The sequence below is a fragment of the Podarcis melisellensis genome (assembly GCF_964234715.1).
Source record: "Podarcis melisellensis genome assembly, chromosome: Z".
Classification (NCBI taxonomy): Eukaryota; Metazoa; Chordata; class Lepidosauria; order Squamata; family Lacertidae; genus Podarcis; species Podarcis melisellensis.
The window spans coordinates 49,682,293-49,704,228 of record NC_138547.1 but is presented as its reverse complement, the minus strand read 5'-3'; the positions used below and the strand labels follow the sequence as shown (position 1 = coordinate 49,704,228).

At 43.9% G+C, this 21,936-nt stretch overlaps 2 protein-coding genes and 1 long non-coding RNA gene across 4 annotated transcripts in view; 1 reads left to right on the top strand and 2 right to left on the bottom strand.

Annotated features, from left to right (window-relative positions):
* The window catches only part of FHL1 (four and a half LIM domains 1), a 65,782-nt gene extending 47,254 nt beyond the window's left edge, over positions 1-18,528 (bottom strand). Inside the window, exon 1 of one of the 2 annotated variants that reach the window (XM_081897016.1) lies at positions 18,459-18,528. The gene's annotated coding sequence lies outside the window, so the exon portion shown is untranslated. Of the gene's footprint in view, positions 1-17,820; positions 17,844-18,458 lie in introns of those variants that run through there. The other variant, XM_081897017.1, reaches the window with a different exon arrangement.
* The window catches only part of LOC309361801 (P2R1A-PPP2R2A-interacting phosphatase regulator 1-like), a gene marked incomplete at its 3' end in the record, with an annotated part of 82,702 nt that continues 63,047 nt past the window's right edge, over positions 2,282-21,936 (bottom strand). Inside the window, exon 10 of the mRNA XM_081897027.1 lies at positions 2,282-2,334. Within this exon, the coding sequence (XP_081753153.1) occupies position 2,334 (1 nt within the window). The remainder of the gene's footprint in view (positions 2,335-21,936) is intronic.
* On the top strand, positions 17,202-20,032 carry LOC309361817. Its single transcript, XR_014164652.1, has 3 exons — positions 17,202-17,774; positions 18,560-19,036; positions 19,948-20,032. It is a non-coding gene; the product is annotated as an uncharacterized lncRNA (long non-coding RNA).

Sequence of the window (21,936 nt, the reverse complement as noted above, 5' to 3'; positions counted from 1 at the left end):
ATCACCCAGAGATGCATTTTAAATTAAAGGACACATTATACTTATGTCAAAACATGCCCATTCCTGGACCGTCCGCTGGCCAGATTGAGAAGCCGATTGGGCCGGATCTGGTCCCCAGGTCTTAGTCTGCCTATCCATGGCATAATAGAAGGGAGAGAAGAGGGAAGAAGGAAAGCACAAGGCTTGGAGGAGGAGTCAAAGCTGCTGCTGAATTATGCCCCCAGCCAAACTCTCTTTAGCAAACACCTCTCAGCGAATGGTCAGGAATGTTCCTTCTCAGCAACAGGTGGTATTGGCCAAAGCTAAAGAGAATTTCAGACCTGAAGGTTCACAGAGAGGAGAAGCAGATGGCAAACATCTAAAAGGAACTGAAAAATCTCTCCCTCTCCCTCTCCTTCCTTCCTTCTTTCCTTCCTCCCCCCCCCTCTCTCTCCCCCTCCCTCCGTCCCTCCCTCCCTCTCCCTCTTCTGTCATGGGAAGAGCCCCTGGTTATCAAACCTTCAGAGGTACAGAAGGGGCACTGGGGGGAAAACTACGCAGCTTTCTCTCCTGATCCACCACAGCTCAGCTGTGAAAAGAGCAGAATCGCATTGAATGAGTTGCTCATGACTCCTCGACCTAACCTACCTATCATCTATCTATCACCTATCTATTTATCATCTATCTATCTTATATCTATCTATCATCTAATCTATCATCTTATATTTTCTATCTACAGTGGTACCTGAAACTGTTCTCATCCTGAAGCAAAGTTCTTAACCCGAGGTACTATTTCTGGGTTAGCGGAGTCTGTAACCTGAAGCGTCGGTAACCTGAAGCGTCGGTAACCCGAGGTTCCACTCTATCTATCTATCTATCTATCTATCTATCTATCTATCTATCTATCTATCCATCCATCTATGCCAGTGCAGGATTTATGTATGAGCTCAACAAGCTGTAGCTTAGGGCCCCACTCTCTCTCAGGACTGGTGTTATATGGTCTCTGCGGCCGCTCCCAGTCCCCAGTCTGGCTGCCTCATTCTGAATTAGTTGTAGTTTCTGGGTCACCTTCAAAGGTAGCCCCACGTAGAGTGCATTGCAGTAGTCCAAGCGGGAGATAACCAGAGCATGTGCCACTCTGGCAAGACAGTCAGTGGGCAGAGAGGGTCTCATCCTGCATCCCAGATGGACCTGTCCTGGACACAGAATGGACCTGTACCTCCATGGATCCAAAATGACCCCCAGGCAGCACACCCGGTCCTTCAGGGATACAGTTGCCCCATTCAGGACCAAGGAGTCCCCCACACCCAGCAGCCCCCTGCCCCCCCCAAGAAGAGTACTTCTGTCTTGTCAGGATTTAACCTCAATCTGCTCTATCATATAAGGAAGGAAAGTGGGTACAAACAGCTCTTTGAGGGGGAGGGAATTCCCATCCTTCACGCAGGTATCAAAGCAGAAGTTTGGAACAATGTCCGCCTGCTGCAGCATCATCCATCTCTGTCCAATACATCATTTTCACTGGTACCCCAAAGGGATGAACCAGCAGGAATATTTTGGGGGCAACTGGGATGGCAATGGTCACATCGTGTCTGTCGTTCGTTACAAAGGCAGACAAAGCTTTTTGAGAGCCCTAAACATCAAGATCCTATGGGAAGGATTAAGCGGAAAGGTTACCCTGCAAATAGTCGGCGTGGCAGCCAAAGCGAGCCAAATGGTGTTCTAAAATGAGCTGCTGGGCTGCGAGCCACTAAACAGCCCCACAAGAACATGCAAATATTTTGTTCCAACTTGAATAATCGCGTTAATCCCTTTGTCACGCAGCCAACCTTAGAGCTTAGTTTCCATGGTGTTTGGAAGACAACTTGGCACACACAGAAGGAGGCAGCAAGATGAAATGTTTGGCCTCCCATAGTTGCTGCTACTCAAAATAGAGCATGAAGGACCAGGTGTGCAGCCTGGACACCATTTTGGACTCAGAGGTGTTCATGAAGGCACTGGTCCATTCTGTGTCCAGGGCAGCTCCATTTGGGACACAGGATGAGACCCGACCTGCCCAGAGTGGCGCATGCTCTGGTTATTTCCCGCTTGGACTACTGCAATGCACTCTTCGTGGGGCTACCTTTGAAGGTGGCCCAGAAACTACAACTAATCCAGAATGCGGCAGCCAGACTGGGGACTGGGAGCGGCCCCTGAGACCACATAACACCAGTCCTGAGAGACCTGCATTGGCTCCCAGGACGTTTCAAGGCACAACTCAAAGTGTTGGTGCTGAGCTTGAAAGCTCTAAATGGCCTGGTAGAGGAAACTTTCCTCTGGTTGTCACTATTAAGAGGATGCCAGCAAGGTTGAACCTTTCTGTAAAATAAAAGTTTTAAATCAAGTCTCACCAAGGCCATATAACACCAGTCCTGAAAGACCTGCATTGGCTCCCTGGACTTTTCTGGGCACAATTCAAAGTCTCAGTGCTTACCTTGAAAGCCTTTAACGGCCTCAGCCCAATAGACCTGAAGGAGCATCTCCACCCCGGACACCGGGGTCCCTCTTCCGAGGGCCTTCTGGTTGTTCCCTCCCTGTGAGAAGCGAGGTTACAGGGATCCAGGCAGAGGGCCTTCTCGGTAGTGGCCCTGTGGAACGCCCTCCCATTAGATGTCAAGGAAATAACTATCTCACTTTTAAAGGACATCTGAAGGCAGCCCTGTTTCGAGAAGTTTTTAATGACTGGTGTTTCAATGTATTTTTAACCTTCTGTTGGAAGCTGCCCAGAGTGGCTGGAAAAACCCACCCAGATGGGTGGGGTAGAAATAATAAATTGTTACTACTACGACTACTACTACTACTATTATTATTATTATTATTATTATTATTATTATTATTATTATTATTATTATTAGACTGAGCTAGGGAGGCCATGTTCTGACCCCCACGTCTCTGGGGCTGCAGACCAAACTGCATCATTTTCAATCCGGAGATTGATCAACAACAAAAGTGTGGATTCTTCTCCCTGTCCTCCTCTTTGCAGTTATTTTAACTGCATGCCAGGAACTGTGTCTGCTTGGCTGGGACCCCAACATAAGCTTCTGTGATATAAATCACATTTTATTTTTATGCAGCTTGTCTGGCCAGCTTGCTACGCAGGCAGGTCAAAGGCTGGGCAGGGCGCCAGGGGCAGAGGTTTCCCAAAAGGTCTCCATTGCATTGCAGTGAACATGCAGCTCTCGCTCTGCGTGTGCCAACTGGGGGCCTGGCACAGCCCTGCCCTTTTATGGACCTTGGTTGTCTTGTCTGGGACCCCTAAACGTATTTTTATTGCATTTCTCCATCGTTCAGGGCGAGGGGTTTTCTGTCCACGGCAGGAATCTTAAGAGCCATGGAGTTTTTTTGGGGGCGGCAGGTCAGGGCCGTCTTGACCCAGGGGCGCAAGGGGCGTGGGGCACCTGGGCGCCAAATTCTGGGGTGCATGGAAGCTGCCTAATCTCTTAACTATCTACCTGTTATGAAAGAATCAATCATTTTGATCAAGCTAGAAAAACAAAAGACATCTATATATAGTAGGGCGGTTCATAAAAAACCTTATTTTTTAAGACCTGCTCCCAAGGTTTTATCTTACTACACTAGGGATTATATAGCTATTTCTGAAATTTCAAGCATATCAGTTAATATCTTGACCCTGCTCCACTGAATTGACATTTCAGCCTTCACGACATAGGAAAATGGCCAAGTAAACAGCTATTTTCATGGAGGAAAACTGGACATCATCATCATCATCATCATTATTATTATTATTATTATTATTATTATTATTATTATTATTATTATTTTATTCTCTCTCTCTCTCTCTCTCTCTCTCGACTGCATCAGACAAACATGGCTACCTACCTGAATCTGATGTTTGTAGTTATTTTAACTGCACATCTGGAACCGTGGCTGCTTGGCTGGGACCATAGTACTCTTTCCTAAGCTTCTGTGATGATATAAATCCCATTTTATTTTTATGCAGCTCGTCTGGCTGGCTAGGCAGAGGTTTTCCGAAAGGTCTCCATTATGTTGCAGTGAACATGAAGCCCTCGCTCTGCATGTGCCAACCTGGGCCCTGGCACAGCCCTGCCCTTTTATGGACTTTGGTTGTCTCATCTGGGACCCCTAAACATACTTTTATTGCAGGGGATTTCCCTTTCTCCCTCTTTTAAAATTAACTTTTATTTGCTTCTCACATTACTACTTTGATCCATTCAAAAGAAAACACCTTTTAACATTTTTTGCCGTACGTTGTATATATATGTATCCAAACATCCTTCTGCAACTTCACCCTTAGTGTCCCTATGACCTTCCCTCCACCCATGCTTGGCCCCATTAGATTGATTTCTACAGTATATCCTTTATTTGTGTTCAAACAGTATACTGTATTTTTCCGTGCCTTCTGGCAGTTCCCTCATTGTAAGAAGCAAAGCTACAGGGAACCAGGCAGAGGGCCTTCTCGGTAGTGGCGCCCGCCCTGTGGAACGCCCTCCCATCAGATGTCAAAGCGATAAACAACTACCTGACAGTCAGAAGACATCTTAAGGCTGTTCAGGGAAGTTTTCAATGTGTGACATCTTAGTGTATTTTTGGTCTCTGTGGAAGCCGCCCAGAGTGGCTGGGGAAACCCAGCCAGATAGGCGGGATACAAATAATAAATTATATTATTATTATTATTATTATTATTATTATTATTATTATTATTATTATTATTATTATTAGACTAGGTTTCCCCCCTAAAAAATAATGTCAAAAATTAGGGGGGCGTCTTGTACATGGATCTCTCCCCCCCCCATTTTCTTAAATCTGAGTCCCCAAAAATAGGGGGCATCTTATACATGGGGGCATCTTATAGACAGAAAAAAATTGTACTTTAGATATTAGCCCATATAATCTTGTAGCTCTTTCTATTGTAACTTTGTGGATTTCAGTCTAAACAATTTCATTCGGAACACTGTTTTCCCATAGATTCATCTACACATTCCCACTCTTTCTTTAAGTTTTGGTTAGAATGTAATCTGATTGCTGTCATCATTTTGGCCAATTCAATGAATTCACAAAATTCAATTTGCCCTTCTGCCACTGAAAGGACTTTATCTCCCTTCCAGTTTTTTGCCACCCAAATCCTGGAGGCGTATAAGAATTTTTTTTCTTGTTGTTGGGGATGTCCCTATTCCTAGAAGAAAGGCTTCTCGGCCAGACAATCCACTTAGAGAGATGGGAAAGGTTATGGAAAACCGATATAAACTTTACAGCCTGCTATCTGATTAAAGAGAATATAATGAAGATGTTCTATCGTTGGTACCTCACCCCAGTAAAATTATCAAAGATGTACAAAAAGCACTCAAATCTCTGCTGGAGGGAGGTGGGGACAATGTGCCACATACTTAGGAGTTCAATTTCTAAAAAGCCAGAATGTTTTCTGCTGGGCTTAATATCTAGTGACATCCCCAAGGATGAATATTAGTGGCAAAAAACCGGAAAACAGACAAAATTCCAGAATTACTAGAATGGCAAGCTAAACTTTGTGAATTTGCAGAGATGGCAAAGTTAACAGCAACAATTAGAGGCTGTGCTAATAATTTTTTTTTATAAAGAGTGAGAATGCGTAAAGGATCACATGAAAAGAGTTGGCTTCGGAGTCTAAAATTGATATGCAATAGTTTAAAGGGCTCAAGGTTATAGGATGATATTAAAACAAATATGGAACAACAAATATAAACAGCTGTTAACTCAACAACAAAAACAGCAACAACAGTATGTAAAGAAGATTGTACATGGGTGAAGGGAAGCAACAAGTTTAGGGGGAAGGAGGTGAGGGCATTAATTGAAAAATTGTTAAAGATATATATGGGACCTAAGAGATTAAGGATAAGGAACCAAAAGGAGACAGAAATTAAGGAATAGTAAAATAAGGAAATCTGAGAAGAATCAGTACAAATGAAAATACGAGACTCAAGATTTTGTTATATACTGTTTTGTCTTGGATGTGAAGTCTTTTGTTGTAAAGATTGTACATAAAATGAATAAAGATGTGTTACCCAGGGTGGGGGGAGAGAGAAGAAAGGCTTCTGGTCTTTTTTCAAATGTCATTTTGAACACTCATTAAAATTCTTCGTAAATATTACCCAAGAACTTTTTGATTTAATCGCATTGGGGCGGGGAATTTTCGGTCTGCAGCAGGACTCTTAACAACCATGGAGGGGTTTTTTGTTGGGGGGGTGGCATGTACTACTAGCTGAGACCCTCCACCCATTTCCTCCCAAGCCACAAAACTAATAGCATCCCCCAGAAATTGCCTTCGTCGTTGACATCCGTTTCCGCGTTTCCGCTTCCTTCACCATCATTTTTCTCGCCCATGTGGGTGGCCTCGGTGAAGCCTCTGGGCTCTGCGTTTTCCTTTGGGTGTTCTCAGTGACAGTGAGGAGAGAAGATGTCACAGTTAACAGGAGATGGAGGACCAGGGAGGCATCCGTGGTTGCTTAGCAACCACCTATCGGATGCCACCAAGGCCTCCGAGAGGAGGCTGGTGGTGCAAATGGGTATTCCCTGGTCTCCCACTACTTTGGGTGAGGTGGACTTTCTTTCCTTCTCTTTTTATAGTAATATTGATTAAATTTCCATTTTAACAATCTAATAAATACCACATTAAAAACATTCCAAATGATAAAATCACCAAATGATCCACATATTAAGCCAAATAGTAAGTCTTTGGTTGACTTCCCATGCTCTGAGGTTTCGGGGGGCATGATGGTGATTTCACATTTGTGCGGCTTATCATAATTAGTCCAGGTCATTCCAATAAAACATTCCGATCTTGATCCTTCGTTTATTTTTAACAGACTCTGAGTTCGTCTGGCAAGTGGGTTGGACCAATGTCATATGTTTCTGTGTGGATATTTATTTTCTTTATTTCTCTCTTTATATTCTTTGTAGTCCAACAGTCTGTCCGTGGCATGTCTCTTTTTCTTTCTTGTGCCTGTGACTTTCCACTGCGACGCGTCCCAAGGTGGAGGAAATCTGGCTTTCTGCCATTTGTACCAGGCATATGTCCAAACTTCTTTGTTTTATCTCCTTCCATGACAAATCAGCCTGCACTTTGGCTAGAAACCATCATTTCCATCATCTATTCTTATCAATCCGTTGAAGGTAATTGCAAAATTCACAAATCATTTCCATGCAGGTAATTTGATAGCTAGACTATAATCATAACAATGATGAAATACTCTTTCTTTCTTTCCCCTCCCACTTACGCACATAAACAATCAGGCACGCAGTCCTTACAGGGAGGTTGGCCAAATAAGATAGCAAATACGAAGTATATAAAAAAAGAAATAATGGAGGCACGTGCCCCCCTTCCTTTCCGACATAGGGTGAGGTGGACTTTCAGTACAGAATCAGGTAGATAGCTGTGTTGATCTGACGCATTCGAAATATATTAAAAAATAAAAACATTGTCCAGTAGCAGCTTAGAGACCAACTAAGTTTGTTCTTGGTATAAGCTTTTGTGTGCACGTTTCAGTGTATCTGAAGAAGTGTGCTTGCACATGAAAGCTTAGACCCAGAACAAACTTAGTTGGTCTCTAAGGTGCTACTGGACAATGTTTTCAGTACAGAAGTTAGAAAGCCAAGAATATAGGACTGCACTTGAGAGAGCCTGGCCAGCAAGGCAGTGTAGCCCTGCCCTTTTCCTGAGGATTCCAGATTTCCTTTCTGGTTAGTTAAAAGCATGGGTAGGCAACCTAAGGCCCGGGGGCGGATCTGACCCAATCACCTTCTAAATCTGGCCCGCAGACAGCCCGGGAATCAGCGTGTTTTTACATGAGTAGAATGTGTCCTTTTATTTAAAATGCATCTCTGGCTTATTTGTGGGGCATAGGAATTCGTTTATTTCCCCCCCTCCCTTAAAATATAGACTGGCCCCCACAAGGTGAAGTAAACAGCTATTTTTGTGGAGGAGGGTTGAGATATTAACTGATATGCATGAAAATTCAGATATAGCTATATAATCCCTAGTGTGGTAAAATAAGACCTTTGGAGTAGGCATTTTCAAAAAAAAGTTTTTTATGAACCGCCCTACCGTACAAGCGGTGGGTTGGCGCTTTAAATTGGCCATTGGCAGCCGCCCCGGCCACCCAAAATAAAATCGAGATTAAAGTGACTCATCCGTTTACAATGGATTCATTCCTTGACACCGCGGACGTCAAGAGAAGATACAGAGAGGAACGTTTCACCACAAGCCAGAGAGGGCTGAAGAAACCAGAGAGGGAGGGAGGGGGCAGCCACCCAAATATTTTGGCAGCAATTGAGGCGAGAGGAGAAAGAGAGAGAGAGAAAGAGAGAGAGAGAGAGAGAGAGAGAGAGAGAGAGAGAGAGAGAGAGAGAGAGAGAATGTGCAGTCGCTATGCATGAATATCCCAGAGCAGTGGGGAAAGCTATGGAGGCGAGATATTAGATTGACTGCCTGTTACACAATTAAGGAGAACCGAATGAAGATGATGCACAGGTTGGACATGACCCCAACCGGAGTTGCTAAAACGTACAAATTAAAATCCAACTAAAGTTGGAGATTCAACAGAGCAGAAGGAACGATGTTTCCCATATGGTGGGGATGCGAAAAAATGGGGGGGCGGTGGTCTGGAATACAATTTATGAAGAACTAAAAAAGATGTTTGAAACATCCTTTGAGAAAAGGCCAGAAGCATTCCTAACAGGTATTGTTAAAAAAGACATCCTGAATGATAAGAAAAGTGTGTTTCTAAATGCCACGGCCGCTGGCAGGTTGTTGATAGCTAAAAATTGGAATAGAGGATTGGTTAAACAAATTACCGCACCTAGTTTTTGGAGGAGGAAAACAAGAAAAAAAAAATATTCTGAATCTCAGAATCCAGACCAGCAAGAGGGATCTCTGCGCAGTGAAAGCAGCAACCCCTCTTGCTGTTCTGGCTTCTGTTCTGGCTGCGCAGCTTGCATTCACTCCATAAGACGCACACACATTTCCCCTTACTTCTTAGGAGGGAAAAGGTGAGTCTTATAGAGCAAAAAATACGGTATGTGAATTTAAAGAACCGGATAAAATGACAGCGGCCATTGGACTTCAGTTGAATCAAAAACTCAATATGGAACTGATTAGAACAAGCATGTCCAACAGGCAGATCGTGACCTGAACCCCAAAAAACGGGGCTTTCCCTCCTAATAAAAGCTCAACAACTCTGACCTAGATCCCTATCAGTTTTTCACTGTGAGTAGATCACAGTCTCTTGGGAGTTGGCCACCCCTGGCTTAGAAGAATATATGACAAAACATTGTTCCAATTTCTTGATATGTATGGACTGAGTTTGTAAAGGTTTGGGGAAGTTATTGTAAGACTGTAAGATCATTCTGGGGGTTAAAGTAACCACTATATATAAAAAAACACAATGACTAGTTTAAAATATACCAAGAAGGTCTAGCTGTAGTGGAGGGAAGCCATGATAACAGAACAAGATAGACACAGAATGGAAAACGGGAACTTTATCAATATCACATCTTACATTGTATATTCTATATATCTTAGAGCATAGATTCCATGTTATAATAATCAAATGAAATAAAGACTTGCAATATGAATATGAATATATATATAATTAATGGCGGTTCATAATTTTTTTAAAAAAAATGTGTGCTCCCAAGGTCTTATCTTATCACACTAGGGATTATATAGCTATATCTGAAATTTCATGCATATCAGTTAATATCTTGACCCTCCTCCATGAAAATAGCTGTTTACTTGGCCATTTTCCTGTGTCGTGAAGGCTGAAATGTCAATTCAGCGGAGCAGGGTCAAGATATTAACTGATATGCATGAAATTTCAGATATAGCTATATAATCCCTAGTGTAGTAAGATAAGACCTTGGGAGCAGGCATTTTTTTTATATAAAAAAAAGTTTTTTATGAACCGCCCTAAATATATATATCCCAGAGCAGCTGCCGGCCACTAATGGGAGAGACCGTCCAAAACCTCTGGAGGGCACCAAATTGGGAAAGGCTGCCCAAGAGTTAGAGCACACACAGGCACAGCCCAGGTGACTTAAAACACTCTGGCTGCTGGTCCCTTGTAAATAGCTGCTTTCCATATGTCCTTTTCCTGCATGGGGTGGAGTAGTCTTGATGCCTTACTAAAAAAAAGGTTGTGTCAAGGCCTACATCGACGTGGCACAGTTTGTGCAATTCACAATTTGTGCCAATGGGGTTTTCAAACTAAACTGCCACAGTAGGGCCCCCCAATCTGGACTGGCACCTTGGCACAGGCTGGTGTGTGTGTTTGTTCCTGCCCAGAAACCTATGTCCCCACTATGGAAGGATGTGGGGATCCAGAATTGGCCTCCAAAGTCATGGTTAAAACCGTATTTATGGAAGACAATCTTACTTGGCTAAAAAAAATAAGAGCTTCCAAAAAAACCTACAAACGCCTGTGTTTCCTTCTAACAGACACGACACAAAAGGAAAAGGGAGGATGAGGGAGGAAGAAAAGAGCAAACTCTAGCACTAGATTTGGGTTACGAAGTTTTTGCAAAGGCCAGCAGGAGTGGACAAATTGGGAGCGGCATAATCCTGGCATAATTAGCAGCTGAATCCCATCATCTGATTCCTATGCATATTTACTCACGGCAGCCTAAGCCTTTAAGCTTACATCAGAACTTGGACACATTTAGGAATGTGAAAGGAGCTGTTCGTCTTTGTTACTGCTGCCGCCACTGTAACCCTAAACACATCTACAGTGGTACCTCTAGATACGAACAGGATCCGTTCCGGAGCCCCATTCGCATCTAGAGGTAAACGTATCTAGTGATGGCACGTCTGCGCACATGCGCGTCACTTTTCGCCACTTCTATGCATGCACATGATGTCATTTTGAGCGTCTGCGCATGCGGCAAAACCCGGAAGTAACGCGCTCCGTTACTTCTGGGTTGCCGCAGAGCACAACTCGAACGCACTCAACTTGAAGTGTATTTAACCCGAGGTATGACTGTATTTCTCTTCCAGGCACAACCCTAAAACGATTCAAGCCATATTTGGTTCCAAAATTTGGAACTCGGCTCTTTGCTTTCCAAACCACTCTAAATATCTTCACAGAAGCTTACGAAAAGCTTGGCCTGTCGCTTCACATGCAAAAAACCAAAGAGCTGCACCAACAAGCACAAAATAACCCCTCTGCAGCACCACAAATCCAGCTCAATGGTGTAATGTTGGAAAGTGTCGATCACTTCTCCTACCTAGGGAGTTATCTTTCCATAAGGGCCGACATTGATGCCGAAATCCACCACTGCCTGAGCTCTGCGAGTGCGGCTTTCTCCCGAATGAAGAGCAGAGTGTTTGAGGACTGGGACATTTGCAGGGAAACCCAAATTTGCTATGGTACTACCAACCTGACTGTCTGCTTGTGAAACATGGACCGCTTATCAACGCCATCTCCAACTCCTCGAAAGATTCCATCAACAGGGTCTCCAAAAAGTTTGGGAAGACACAGGAGAACTAATGCCAGCGTACTGGAAGAAGCAAAGATCGCCAGTGTTGAAGCAATGATTCTTCAACATCAACTTTGGACTGGTCATGTTGTACGGATGCCTGATGATCGTCTTCCAAAGCAACTACTCTATTCCAAACTTAAAAATGGAAAGCATAATGCTGGTGGTTCACAAAAGCGGTTGAAAGATCTAAAGGCATATCTTTAAAAATGTAGTATAAACACTGACAACTGGGAAACACTGGCCTGCGAGAGCTCCAATGGGAGAACAGCCTTGACCAAAGGTGTCAGTGGGGTTTGAAGACACTCAAACTCTGGATGCAAGGGAGAAACACGCTAAGAGGAAGGCACACTTGTGGGATCAACTCCCGCCCGGAAACCAATGTCCCCACTGTGGAAGGACATGTGGATACAGAATTGGCCTCCACGGTCACTTACGGACTCATTGCTAAAACCGTGTTAATGGAAAACAATCTGACTCGGCTACAAGGGATCGCCAAAGAAAGAAGGAAGCCATGCCTAAGCCATTGTAAGGGTCCCTTCCAACTTTGCAATTCTGTGATCTCCACCACTTCCTTCTCTACAGGGAAAACATTTGGTTTTTGTGCTGTGCTCTCCATGTTACAAAACCAACTTGCCCACTGTGTCCCTCCAAGTGGGAAGGGAAATAAACAGGCCCTGCAACATCTGGCTGAGCATCTGACTGCTGTGTCCTAGGCTCAGTGGTTTAGACCACAGCGCCACCCGCGTCCCTTCTCATGAGGGTAGTAGGACTCAATGGGTATGGTCAACCTGTGGACGACTATGAATGACTGCAATTAGTCCTACAAGAAAAAGCAAGGGAAAGTATGCAGATGACCAAAATTAGCTTTAGCATGTGTAATGAGACCAGACTCCAATATCTCTATTCAGACCAGACAGATAAGCCAGGAGGAGAACACTTCCATCTCCTGGGACATTAAACGCAGAATCTCCAAGGAAATAGACTTGAGAGAGAAGTGGCTGAATTGTAACTTATCACTCAGCTGAAAACTATGGAGAGACCTGGTCTGAATAGAGATATTGGATTCCTGTCTCATTGCATATGCTAAAGCTATTTTTGCTCATCTGCATACCATCCCTTGCTTTTTCCTGTAGGACTAATTGCAGTCATTCACAGTCGCCAACAAGTTGACCATACCCACTGAGTCCTACTACCCTTTGGAGAAAACCCCCGCCCCACCCTCCCTCTATATATCAGGGTCTGGGGACTTTTCCTCCCTCTATATATAAGGGTCTGGGGACTTCTCCTCCCACTATATATCAGGGTCTGGGGACTTCCGCTTCAATATATCTGAAGAAGTCATCCCCTCAATGTGGACAAGCAGAGGAAGGTTTCCATTTTGGGAACTGTAAAATCACCCATCTCCTACTACCCTTCTGAGAAATACCCCACCCTCCCCTCCCTCCCTCCCTCCCTCTATATATAAGTGTCAGGGGACTTCTGCTTCCGTGTATCAGAAGAAGGGGGCCTGCCCATGAAAGCTTTGACCCAGAACAAACTGAGTTGGTCTCTTAAGGCACTGCTGAACCATTTATTTATTTTGACTGCGTCCCACCAATGCAGCTACCCACCTGAATCTAGATGTATGCTGGTGGACAGTGTCTGGTGTCGTGTTTGTTATTATTATTTATTATTTCTTGTATTTCTACACCGCCCCATATCTCTCGGGGCGCTTCACATTAAAAACCACATGCATAAAACCAACACGAAAACCAGATTATCAGTTGTACAATTTAAACATGTTGTGTGTTGCCTTACTTGTCTACTCAAATTCAGCCGCAGCACGTGGCTAATTATTATTAATAGTAGAATGTCACCGAAATTTACAATTTCCAAATAATGTACTGTACCTTTCAATTTTCTTACACTGTTCTTGAGGTTATTGACAGGTGTGTCAAATAAATAATTATCAGTTCTATACATCAGTTTTATCAGCATCAGCCAGCTACACTGGTTAGTGAGCTCTGATCTACAAGTATTATATTTACATGTATGGATATCCTAAAAAAATTTACTTGGTACGTATTCCTTATTGCTTATTTGTTATTTAATATGCAGGGGATGCGGGTGGCGCTGTGGGTAAAACCTCAGCGCCTAGGACTTGCCGATCGGCAGGTCGGGGGTTTGAATCCCCACAGCGGGGTGCGCTCCCGTCGTTCGGTCCCAGCACCTGCCAACCTAACAGTTCGAAAGCACCCCCGGGTGCAAGTAGATAAATAGGACCGCTTACTAGCGGGAGTTCCGTGTGCTGCGCTGGCTCGCCAGATGCAGCTTGTCACGCTGGCCACTGACCCGGAAGTGTCTGCGGACAGCGCTGGCCCCCGGCCTCTTAAGTGAGATGGGCGCACAACCCTAGAGTCGGACACGACTGGCCCATACGGGCAGGGGTACCTTTACCTTTTATGCAGGTTGCTTCAGCACTGTTTAAAATGTCAACTCATTACGTTGACTACTCTTTGGTGATGGACCAATATATCTATATATCAAATCTGGCAGCACAACGCAATTTGAAACTATAAAGTCACAGGCTGATTACTTAAAGCCTATTTTTTAAATAAATTTCTTTCTTGTGGAAATTTCTCAGTTATCATTTAAACACGTGTGTTGCATTCCTCTTAAACACGTGTGTTGCATTCCTCATCTATACAGATATAAATTGGCATTTCGGATGTTACATAACTTGTCATTATATGTGTTTTATTTTCTGCAGACGATAGCATTTATTTTCAACTTTATATTGATGTTATTAGTGTTGCCCAGAAAATACTGCACCGTGTAGATCTGCTTATTAAAGAGCAGACTCATTTAACAGAGGTTCATTTGATAACCCGCTTGGGCACAGAGTCCATCTTCAGAGAAATTCCTCCGGGGGTTAAAAATATTATGGTGTTTTCTTTTCGGGATGAAATCTTGTGAAAGGCTACTCTTTGTAAGGATTGGGGGGGGGGAGGGTTTCCTATACAGCATTATAATCAGGGTGGATTTGATTTAAATCAAACCAATTTAACTCACGATTTAAATTCCTTGATTTGAACCACTAGTCAGGAAGGCTTGATTTAAATCTTTTTTTCTTTCTTTTTTTACAGAAAGGTTCAACCTTGCAGGCAACCTCTAAATATGGACAAGCAGAGGAAGGTTTCCTTTTGGGAATAATAAAATCCCTTTTTTTACAGAAAGGGTTAACCTTGCTGGCATCCTCTTCATATTGACAAACAGAGGAAGGTTTCCTTTTTGGAATCATAAATCTTCAGAGGGGTTTTTACAGTTATATAAAAAATGACTGATTTAGTTACACGATTAGAAACATGAAATTATGGTGAGGTTTAATAAGTTAACTCATTCTATTTGAACAACCTTTCTGCTGTACTTGATTGGAAGGAGAAAAATAGGACTAATTGCAGTCATTCACAGTCGCCAACAGGTTGACCATACCCATACTACTACCCTTCGGAGAAAAACCCCGCCCCACCCTCCCTCTATATATCAGGGTCCGGGGACTCCCCTCCCTCTATATATCAGGGTCCGGGGACTCCCCTCCCTCTATATATCAGGGTCAGGGGACTCCCCTCCCTCTATATATCAGGGTCCGGGGACTCCCCTCCCTCTATATATCAGGGTCCGGGGACTCCCCTCCCACTATATATCAGGGTCTGGGGACTTCCGCTTCAGTGTATCTGAAGAAGTCTGCCTGCACACAACAGCCAAGTGTTGTTATTATTATTGACTACAAGCATTAAGAAGATGTCAATCATGGAGGCACAGGTCTGTAATCCTTTTTTAGGAAAAGGTTCAGCTTTGCTAGCATCCTCTCAATATGGACAAGCAGAGGAAGGTTTCCTTTTGGGAACCATAAAATCACCCATCTACTACTACCCTTCTGAGAAATACCCCACCCCACCCTCCCACTACATATCAGGTCTGGGGACTTCTGTTTCACTGTATCTAAAGAAGGGCGCCTGCACATGAAAGCTTCGACCAAGAACAAACTGAGTTGGTCTCTAAGGTGCTACTGGACAATTTTTTTTATTTTTTTTTATTTTCGGCTATTTTGGGTCATCTGCATACTCTCCCTTGCTTTTTCCTATCGGACTAATTGCAGTCGATCACAGTCGCCCACAGGTTGACCATACCCATTGAGTCCTACTACCCTTCGGAGAAAAACCCCGCCCCACCCTCCCTCTATATGACACTCAGCTCTATCTGCTGATGGATGGCCACACTGACTCGGCCCGAACACACTGACCAGATGCTTGGAAGCTGTGGCTGGATGGTTTCGTGGGAGCCGATTGAAACTAAATCCTTTGAAGACTTGGTCGGGATGGCATGGGTCCCCCTTTCTTTTTCCTTTTTCCTTTCTCCTCCTGCGATGAGGCTGCATTTTAATGTTTCAATATTTTAATGTTGTATTTTAATGTTGTATTTTATTTTTGTTTTTAAGTTGTAATCATTCATCTTGTTTTTATTATTGCTTGTAAGCCGCTCTGAGCCCGGCCTTGGCTGGGGAGGGCGGGGTATAAATCCTATGGATGGGTCGGGATGGCATGGGGATGAGGGACCAACTCCCTTCTCTTGCGGGGGCCCAATTAGTGCCATTGCCTTCCGTTAAGAGTTTGGGTGTAATCCTTGACGCCTCCCTTTCCATGGATGCGCAAGTTACAGCAACAGCCAAGGCGACATTTTTCCACCTTCGCCGCATCAAGCAGTTGGTCCCTTACCTTTCCCGCCCCGACCTGGCCACAGTGATCCATGCGACGGTCATCTCCAGGCTTGACTACTGTAATTCGCTCTATGTGGGGCTGCCCTTGAAGCTGTCCCATAAACTCCAGCGGGTACAGAATGCTGCAGTGAGGCTCCTCACGGGGTCCCTGCCATGGGAGCATATTCACCCAGTGCTTTTCAATCTGCACTGGCTCCCGGTGGAGTACAGGGTCAGATTTAAGGTGCTGCTTTTGACCTTGAAAGCCCTTCACGGCCTAGGACCCTCAAACCTATGGGACCGCCTCTCCTGGTATGCCCCACAGAGAGCCTCAAGGTCCATAAACAGCAACACCCTAGTGGTCCTGGGCCCTAAGGAAGTTAGATTGGCTTCAATCAGAGCCAGGGCCTTTTCAACTCTGGCTCCAGCTTGGTGGAACGCTCTGCCTCATGAGACCAGGGCCCTGCAGGATCTGATTTCTTTCCACTGGGCCTGTAAGACAGAGTTGTTCCACCTGGCCTTTGGCTTGGAGCCAATTTGATTCCCTCCCCCTTTCTTTTTCATTTTTCCTTTCTCCTCCTGCGATGAGGCTACATTTTAATATTTTAATGTTTCAATATTTTAATGTGGTATTTTAATGTTGTATTTTATTTTTGTTTTTAAGTTGTAATCATTCATCTTGTTTTTATTATTGCTTGTAAGCCGCTCTGAGCCCGGCCTTGGCTGGGGAGGGCGGGGTATAAATAAAAAAATATATTATTATTATTATTATTATTATTATTATTATTATTATTAATTATTGATCAGGGTCTGGGAACTTCTGTTTCCGTGTATCTGAAGAAGGGCACCTGCACATGAAAGCTTCTACTGAGAACAAACTTAGATGGTCTCTAAGGTGCTACTGGTCAATTTTTTAATTTTTTAATTTATTTTGACTGTCAGACCAACAAGGCTACCTACCTATATTTCATTATGTGCAAATGGCTTTAGATACCTATTAGCTTCATCAGTGACCATATAGCACACATTCAACACACACAAAAAGTGACAAAATGTTGTTGACAAATGACAGCTGGACAGATCAAGGGCCCCATGACTTTCAGTAGCTGAGGGCCTCATCAAACCTAAATCCGGCCCTGGCTCTGCCCGATTGTGAGATTGCCAATGGGTACAGAGAAAACGGGGCAATTCTGAGATCCTGAGAGAGGCAGCCCCTTCCATTGCACAGCCGAGGGAAAGAGCCAAGCATTTCAGATCACAGAAAGCGAAAGAAAAGTTGACATTAATTTTTTGGCAACTGACAATGCACAGGAACGCTGCCAGCAACAACATTGCACCCTTTGCCACCTTCTAGTTCTGTTAGGAATTTTTTTGGATAAAAAGAAGCACAAACTTTCCCTCCAGAATAAGTTGGGGAAGAGGGATTACCCGAGCTAACAAGAAACGTACTAACAGTTAGAGACAGTCGCCAGCAGCAGCCAGAGGCTTGGACAGCCGTTTTCTAACCCCCAGGCTGGAAGATGTCCTTGGAGAGGTGTTAGAGGAGAGAGACAGACAGACTCACACTGAGACAGACTCACCTCTGACCTGCTGCCTGGATGATGCTCAGGAGGAGAGACTGGGGAGCGGCTGCTTTGCTCAGGAGGAAGGAAGGGGAACTAAGATCTGGAAGCAGCTGAGCCAGAGGGTTGGTGCTGGCTGGGTGGAGCATTGGAGCGTGAGGTGGGAGGGCGAGGAGGAGGGGGGGATGCAGACGAGCCTGAACGGTCCTGAGGCGCAGACCCGGATCCTGCTGCCCCAAAGGTGGTCCCATGGGATGGAGCCAAAGGGAAGCGACATGCATATAAAACATTTGGAGGTTTCATCTGAAGAAGGCAATGGAAGAGTATCCAGGGTTCTGAATCTGAGCCAGGGTGCCCTGCCCGATGGTGAGATTGCCAACAACGGGCTCAGAAAGAAGTGGGTGATTTTGAGAATCTGAGAGAAGGAGCCTCTTCCATTGCACAGCCAATGGAAAGAGCCAAGCATTTCAGATCACAGAAAGCAAAAGAAAAGTGGCACATTAATTCGCAACCCACAGGAACCTTGCCGGAAACAACACTGCCCTCTTTGCCACCTTCTAGTACTGCTAGGAAATTTTTTGGATAAAAAGAAGCATAAACTTTCCCTCCGGAATACGTTGGGGAAGGGGAATTCCCCAAGTTAACAAGAAACTTACTAATAGAGATGGTCGCCTGCAGCAGCCAGAGGCTTGGACAGCTGTCTTCTAACCCTCAGGCTGGAAGATGTCCTTGGAGAGGTGTTAGAGGAGAGAGACAGACAGACAGACTCACACTGAAGGATCCTCTGCCTGGATGATGCCCAGGAGGAGAGACTGGGGAGTGGCTGCTTTGCTCAGGAGGCAGGGAAGGGGAACCAAGATCTGGAAGCAGCTGTGCCAGAGGGTTGGTGGTGGCTGGGTGGAGCCAGTGCCTGCTTTACATATAAGCTCAACAAGCTCTAGTTTAGGGCCCCTTCTCTTGGCCCCCCCAAAAAAAATTAACGTGAAAAAACCTGGATGTACATTTCCAAAAGAGAAGATAAAAAAACAAATAAAACCGACATACAGCAACCGTGGTTTGTGTTGTGTAGGCTCCTATGATGTAAGCCTGCTCCTCAAACTATCTCTGCTTTGCTCATTTCTATATATAGGGTGCCGACATTCTGCATGGACTGGTTGTCTGGCAACATGTGCAAATGGCTTGAGATACCTATGAGTTCCATCAATTACCATATAGCATTTATTCAACACAAAAAGTGGCAATTTGTTGTGGACAAAGGACAGCTGGACATATAAAGGGCCCAATTACCTTCAGGTAGCTTAGGGCCTCATCAAACCTAAATCCAGCCCTCAATCAATCAATCAATCATCTGTCCATCTGTCTATCATCTATCTATCTATCTATCTATCTATCTATCTATCTATCTATCTATCTATATCTATCTATCTATCTATCTATCTATCATCTATCTATCATCTATATCTATCATCTATTTATCATCTATCTATCATCTATCTATCATCTATCTATCTATCTATCTATCTATCTATCTATCTATCTATCATCTATCTATCTATCTATCTATCTATCTATCTATCTACTGTATCTATCTATCTATATCATCTATCTATCTATCTATCTATCTATCTATCATCATCATCTATCTATATCTATCTATCTATCTATCTATCATCTATCTATCATCTATCTATCTATCATCTATCTATATCTATCTATCTATCCATCATCTATCTATCTATCATCTATCATCTATCTATCATCTATCTATCTATCTATCTATCTATCTATCTATCTATCTATCTATCTATCTATCTATCATCTATCTATCTATGCCAGTGCCAGTGCCAGATTTATGTATAAGCTCAACGAGCTACAGTTTAGGACCCCACTCTCTTGGGGGACCCAAAAAAATTTAAAGCAGGAAAAAAACTGGATGTACATTTCCAAAGGAGAAGATAAAAAACAAATAAAATAAAGCTGACATACAGCAACATTGTTTTTTGTTGTGTAGGCTCCTATGATGTAAGTCATGGGCCCCGCCTGCTAGCCTGCTCCCCAAACTATCACTGCTTTGCTCCTTTCTATATATAGGGTGCCTACATTCTGAATGGATTGGTGCATGGCAACATGTGTAAATGGCTTGAGATACGTATTATTTGTTGTGGACAAAGGACAGCTGGACATATAAAGGGCCCCATTAACTTCAGTAACTTAGGGCCTCATCAACCCTAAATCCAGCCCTCTATCTAACACCTATTAATAATCTATCTATCTATCTATCTATCTATCTATCTATCTATCTATCATCTATCTATGCCAGTGCTGGATTTATGTATAAGCTCAACAAGCTGTAGCTTAGGGCCCCACTAACTCTCTTGTGGGCCCCCAAAAAACCTAAAGGGGGGGAACTGGATGTACATTTCCAAAATAGAAGATAAAAAACAGCTGAGCAAGAGGGTTGGTGCTGGCTAGGTGGAGCACAGGCACAGGGGGTGGGAGGGCAAGGAGGGGTGGTGCACACTTAATTATAATAATATTACAGTATTACATTCCAAAAAAAGAGAACATCTTCTAACATTTCTTCCTTGACATTCTGTAAATATATCTCCATATATCATTGTACATTCCCCACCCCGTAACTTCCCTCCCCCTAAATAGTGCTCGGCATAATTTAGTTAATTTAATATTCTTTTAATATTGTGTTAAAGCAAAATACCGTATTTTTCTGTCTTTAAGATGCCCCATGTATAAGACGCCCCCTATTTGGGGGAACTTGGGTTTAATAAAATGGGGGGGGGAGATGTATCCATGTATAAGACACTCCCAAATTTTGGACATTGTTTTTTAGGGGGGGGAACCTACTGTTTTAAATGGAAAAATATGGTACTCTACATTGTTGTTTAGTCGCCTTAGTCATGTCCGACTCTCCGTGACCCTATGAACCAGAGCACGCCTTAGAAACTCTCGCTTTTCTTCTCAAAGCTTCTCCCTTTTTATGTCCATTGAGTTTTCTTGGCAAAATACTGGAGTGATTTGCCAGTTCCTTCTCCAGGTGGATCACATTTAGTCTAAACTCTTGGCTATGACCTGTCCATCTTGGGTGGCCCTGACGGCATGGCTCACAGCTTCTTGGGGTTATTCAAGCCCCTTCGCCACAAGGCAGTGATCCATGAAGGGGCTACTTTACTTTTTGTTGTTGCTGTTTAGTCGTTTAGTCGTGTCCGCCTCTTTGTGACCTCCTGGACCAGAGCACGCCAGGCACTTCTGTCTTCCACTGCCTCCCGCAGTTTAGTCAGACTCATGTTCATAGCTTCGAGAATACTGTCCAACCATCTCGTCCTCCGTCGTCCCCTTCTCCTTGTGCCCTCCATCTTTCCCAACATCAGGGTCTTTTCCAGGGAGTCTTCTCTTCTCATGAGGCGGCCAAAGTCTTGGAGCATCAGCTTCACAATCTGTCCTTCCAGTGAGCACTCAGGGCTGATTTCCTTAAGAATGGATATGTTTGATCTTCTTGCAGTCCATGGGACTCTCAACACTCTCCTCCAGCACCATAATGCAAAAGCATCAATTCTTCGGCAATCAGCCTTCTTTATGGTCCAGCTCTCATTTCCATACATCACTACTGGGAAAACCATAGCTTTTACTATACGGACCTTTGTCAGCAAGGTGATGTCTCTGCTTTTTGAGATGCTGCCTAGTTTTATCACCACTTTTCTCCTGAGAGAAGCAGGCATATTTTGATTTTGTGACTGCTGTCACCATCTGCAGTGATCATGGAGCCCAAGAAAGTAAAATCTCTCACTGCCTCCATTTCTTCCCCTTCTATTTGATAGGAGGTGATGGGACCAATGGCCATGATTTTAGTTTTTTTGATGTTGCGCTTCAGACCATATTTTGCGCTCTCTTTCACCCTCATTAAAAGGTTCTTTTATTCCTCCTCACTTTCTGCCATCAAAGTTGTGTCATCTGCATATCTGAGGTTGTTGATATTTCTTCCAACAATCTTAATTCTGGTTTGGGATTCATCCAGTCCAGCCTTTCGCAGGATCTATCGGGCATATAAGTTGAATGGGAGAAGGGAGGAATATACAGCCTTGTCGTACTCCTTTCCCAATTTTGAACCAAGCAGTTGTT